Here is a 5,000-nt window from a genome sequence, read left to right as displayed (position 1 = left end):
GAGGAAGTGTTGAGAGTGGAGGAAAGTCTGCGGGCAGGGGACAGCGCCGCGTGACGACCCACATTCACACACACACACACGCGTGCGCGACGGATAGGTGATTCACACACACCCGGACGCACGCACGCAGACTCAGGGAGACGACGCGCAACGATACACAATCCCTTAACGCACACGTGAACTCTGCAAACGGGCACAGATGGACACACACACACAAGCCTTAAGAGAAGACACAAAACCATATTCACAATATTTACAAACTGAGGATCATACCTTACCTAAGTACAAAACGAACAAGAGGCTACACACACTGACACACACACTCGCCTGGTCACATGCTGACCCATATTTACTCACAGACACACACACACACGCACACACACACCATCGTTGACAGAGTGTAGAGCTACACCAGGAGCTAAACTGGCACCTCTAACTAGGACACTATACTGGGCCCTGGAGGGCTCTGGGCCCTGGGTACTTACACTGGAGAACACCCAAATAAACTAGCCACACACACACACTCTCTCTCAGACACACACACACACACACACACTCTCTCTCAGACACACACCTATTTCAACAACTCCCTTGCCTCGGGACTCATGTTTTGTTTGGACCAAAGGCAGTGAGATGCATTTTCAGTCCGGTAGCTCTCATAATTGTAAGCTTGTCAGAAGGAACCTAGAGGAACCTGGAAGAACCTGGAGGAACCTGGAAGAACCAGGAGGAACCTGGAGGAACCAGGAGGAACCTGGAGGAACCACGAGGAACCTGGAGGAACCTGGAGGAACCTGGAGGAACCAGGAGGAACCAGGAGGAACCTGGAGGAACCTGGAGGAACCAGGAGGAACCACGAGGAACCTGGAGGAACCTGGAGGAACCAGGAGGAATCACGAGGAACCTGGAGGAACCTGGAGGAACCTGGAGGAACCTGGTGGAACCTGGAAGAACCTGGAAGAACCTGGAGGAACCTGGATGAACCTGGAGGAACCACGAGGAACCTGGAGGAACCTGGAGGAACCAGGAGGAAGCTCACCATCTCCAAACAGCTGCAGTATGGCCAGATCCACATGTCTCTTCCAGGGGGACTCCTTCTGGATGGCGATGCCGTAGCCCGTGGAGGCGAACACCTTCCCGCTCCCGATGGTCACCAGCTTGCAGCCCTCGTCCCTCCCGGCCATGTAGTTGAGCACCGCCGCGTCGTAGATGAACGCGTCCAGTTTGCTGTCAGGGCGGGATGACAGGGGGAGGTGACGGGCCTGTTTAGTGGCTAACCCTCCAACCTCTCCTCCAAACTGTAACCCTCTCCCTCCTACACCCTCCTCCCTCTCCCCCTAACCCCCCTCCCCTTTCCTCCAAACTCGAAGATCTTCCCTCCTTCTCCCATCCCCAACCATCTTCCTCCCCTCTCCCCCCTGTCTTCCCCCTGTCCTTCCCCTCTCCCCCCTGTCTCCCCCCTGTCCTTCCCCTCTCCCCCCTGTCTTCCCCCTGTCCTTCCCCCTGTCCTTCCCCTCTCCCCCCTGTCTCCCCCCTGTCTCCCCCCTGTCCTTCCCCTCTCCCCCCTGTCTTCCCCCTGTCCTTCCCCTCTCCCCCCTGTCTTCCCCCTGTCCTTCCCCTCTCCCCCCTGTCCTTCCCCCTGTCTCCCCCCTGTCTCCCCCCTGTCCTTCCCCTCTCCCCCCTGTCTCCCCCCTGTCCTTCCCCTCTCCCCCCTGTCTCCCCCCTGTCCTTCCCCTCTCCCCCCTGTCTCCCCCCTGTCCTTCCCCTCTCCCCCCTGTCTTCCTCCTGTCCTTCCCCTCTCCCCCCTGTCTTCCCCCTGTCCTTCCCCTCTCCCCCCTGTCTTCCCCCGTCCTTCCCCTCTCCCCCCTGTCTCCCCCCTGTCCTTCCCCTATCCCCCCTGTCCTTCCCCTCTCCCCCCTGTCTCCCCCCTGTCCTTCCCCTCTCCCCCCTGTCTTCCCCTGTCCTTCCCCTCTCCCCCCTGTCTCCCCCCTGTCTCCCCCCTGTCCTTCCCCTCTCCCCCCTGTCTTCCCCTGTCCTTCCCCTCTCCCCCCTGTCTCCCCCCTGTCTCCCCCCTGTCCTCACCCAGTCTTGAGGCTGTGCAGGGCCTCATTGACGTTCCTCTGGTGGAAGCTGGTCATGTAGCCGTGCATGTCCGGGTAGTTGTTCCGGATGTTTCTCTCCGTGCTCCCGTTGGGCACCGTGCCGAACCGGAAGGGCGGGGAGAAGTCGTTAGGGCTCTGGAACTGGGAGGGGAGAGGGGGGCAGGGGGAACGGGGAGGGGGAGGAGGGAGGGGGGAGGAGTTCAATGACAATATTAGGAGCTTTCACTGTGGAAAAGTAACCCCGCCATTGACAGTATACAGCATGAGACAGGCAGAGACAGAGCAGATGGGAAAGATAATTGTAGATCCAGACGGAGGAGAGGAGCGAGGGATGACAAATGGGACAGGGTTCAGAGATGGTGAAAAGAGAGAAACGAGAAAGCGGGAGACTTTAAAGGAAAGAGAATAACATGCTAAGGAGACATGCTAGCGTCTACCCACCTCCATCCATCCTCGTTCGTTTTCAGGTGTTTGTAAGAATTCAACCATCCATCCCTCCATCCAAGTTCTTTATCAAGTGTTTAAAAGAATGAACCTCCCTCCCTCCCTCCCTCCCTCCCTCCCTCCCTCCCTCCCTCCCTCCCTCCCTCCCTCCCTCCCTCCCTCCCTCCCTCCCTCCCTCCCTCCCTCCCTCCCTCCCTCCCTCCCTCCCTCCCTCCCTCCCTCCCTCCCTCCCTCACCTCAACCTACCTTCTTGTCAGACAGGCCAGACACCTGGTCCACGTACTCCTCCTGGATCATGAAGGCGGCCAGGTTGGCAGTGTAGGAGGCCAGGAAGATGACGGCGAAGAAGGCCCACACCGACACCATGATCTTACTGGTGGTGCCCTTGGGGTTCTGGACCGGGACGGAGTTGTTGAACACCAGACCCCACAGCAGCCAGATGGCCTTGCCGATGGTGAAGGAGGGCCCGCCGGGTTCTGGAGGACACACACACCCAACACACACGTACACACAACCACACGCACACATGACACGCATACACATGCGCGCGCGCACACACCACAGACAGGTTTGTCAGATGCATGATGCATACACAAGTGGAACCTAGGTCGAAATACTTCTGAAATACTGGAGTGTGTTTACTGGAATCTGCCTGGAGTGTCAGCTGAGAGGGCTGTTGACTATTTGGGACGAGCCCATTGGTTTCACTCTGCCAGACAAGAACAATCAAACCCGGATAAGTAATTGGAATGATTCCAAGCAGTATTTCAGCCTCGCTCTAAACCAAGAGGGGCTCATTGGGTGGATGCCAAAGTCCAGGTGCTATAAAACGCGTCTGATTGGCTGAGGTACAGTGCGAGTACTGTTCTCTGTCTGGTGTGTGTGAGGATGAGGGATGTTCTCGGGGAACGCGGGTTCATTGCGGACGTCTTGGTCCTATTATGCTGGGTCATAAGGCACACTGGGAGGCTGAGCATGGACCAGGGACCTGATCGATACAAAGACTGCATTTACATTTAGTCATTTAGTCATTTAGCAGACGCTCTTATCCAGAAAGTTGCAATTACAGTAAGTACAGGGACATTCCCCCCGAGGCAAGTAGGGTGAAGTGCCTTGCCCAAGGACACAAAACTGGCAACCTTTTGATTACTAGCCCGATTCCCTCGCCCTGTGTGTGATATATATGGATTATCATATGCTATGTATAGAGTATCCCAGGAGGATTGGCTAACACATACAAACATCCACGGCTTAAAAGCAAACCGAGTGGTTGTCGAAGTTTCCCAAAAGTACAATGCGGTCGTTACGAATCCCAAAGCTGGGGTCAGGTATTTCTAAGCGGCACTGCTTGAGGGAGAAAAAGAAAAAGAGAATTCTTCTCTCTCCAGAAAATGAAGGATGAGAGAGAAGTCAAAAGAGAGAGAGAGAGAGAGAGAGAGAGAGAGAGAGAGAGAGAGAGAGAGAGAGAGAGAGAGAGAGAGAGAGAGAGAGAGCCTTATCTCTAAATATAGCCCCATCATGAATAGGATGGAGAGACATTGATTTCTTTTTCTCTCCTCTCTTTTACGGCGGGAGGATGTAACATAAAGCTGTCGCGTCGTTGTCATGGCTGCCATGCTGGGATACGGAGGGTCGGTGATATGGAAATGTAGATGTGAGACAAGAAGGGCCGCATTAAAAAACATGAAGAACAGAGGGAGGCAGAAAGGGGGGGAGGGGGAGGAGGGAGGACCAGACAACTTTACCTATGCTGAGGGAGAGGGGGTGAGTTGCAGTCGAGGGAGGGGGAGATTGGGAGGTTCGGGTGGAGGGAGAGGAGGAGAGGAGGCTGGTGGCTTGGGGGATGAGGGTGAGGGTGGGTTACCGTGGATGACAAATGACCTCATCATGAACTAGAATATAGTTTCCGAACACCCTGACTGATTCTTAACTCTGTTTAAGCATTGTCAATCGAAAGATGGGTTCATTGATGAGCGCCGTCACACTAATGGGGTAATACGACTAATTGTTGCCATGGAGGATGAAGCCATCGAATCCGAACTGGAGCTGTATTCCAACTGAAATGTCAGAACTTAGTCATAAGAAACACACAGATCCACTCATCTGCTCTCTGGAAGGTTGTGCGCACACTTCATCTGGCTCCTGTCTGAAATGTCTCAGCCTGCTCCCACTGCACTGAACTGGTTCTATGAAGCAGTGTCTGTTTGGCATTTCCAGAAGAAAATAGCTTTCACAACCAAAAGGAAGGAAGTAAGGGTGTAAGGTTGTGCGCATATTAACGCATGTCTGTCTGTGGGCGCAGGTATTTGTTTGCGTGTGTGTTGTGTTGTGTGTGTGTGTTGTGTGTGTGTATGTCCGTACCTCTCCCGTCAGCCAGACAGCGATTGTAGCCTACAGGACTGAGGTACTCAAAGATGAAGACCGCCATCGCAGACACCAGCAACAACATCACAA

At 54.8% G+C, this 5,000-nt stretch overlaps 1 protein-coding gene across 1 annotated transcript in view; it reads right to left on the bottom strand.

Annotated features, from left to right (window-relative positions):
• grin2ba (glutamate receptor, ionotropic, N-methyl D-aspartate 2B, genome duplicate a) overlaps nt 1-5,000 on the bottom strand; it is a 70,486-nt gene that overhangs the window by 9,253 nt on the left and 56,233 nt on the right. The window contains exons 10-13 of the mRNA XM_084677648.1: nt 4,908-5,000; nt 2,793-3,022; nt 2,083-2,243; nt 1,040-1,227 (exon numbers count right to left, since the gene is read on the bottom strand). The exon at nt 4,908-5,000 is cut by the window's right edge and continues 33 nt beyond it. Coding sequence (XP_084533774.1) covers nt 1,040-1,227; nt 2,083-2,243; nt 2,793-3,022; nt 4,908-5,000 — 672 coding nt within the window. The remainder of the gene's footprint in view (nt 1-1,039; nt 1,228-2,082; nt 2,244-2,792; nt 3,023-4,907) is intronic.

The sequence above is a fragment of the Hypomesus nipponensis genome, chromosome 17, assembly GCF_054491055.1.
Source record: "Hypomesus nipponensis isolate SF chromosome 17, ASM5449105v1, whole genome shotgun sequence".
Taxonomy (NCBI): Eukaryota; Metazoa; Chordata; class Actinopteri; order Osmeriformes; family Osmeridae; genus Hypomesus; species Hypomesus nipponensis.
The sequence above is the reverse complement of the archived record's forward strand: the minus strand, read 5'-3'. Positions and strand labels throughout refer to the sequence as shown.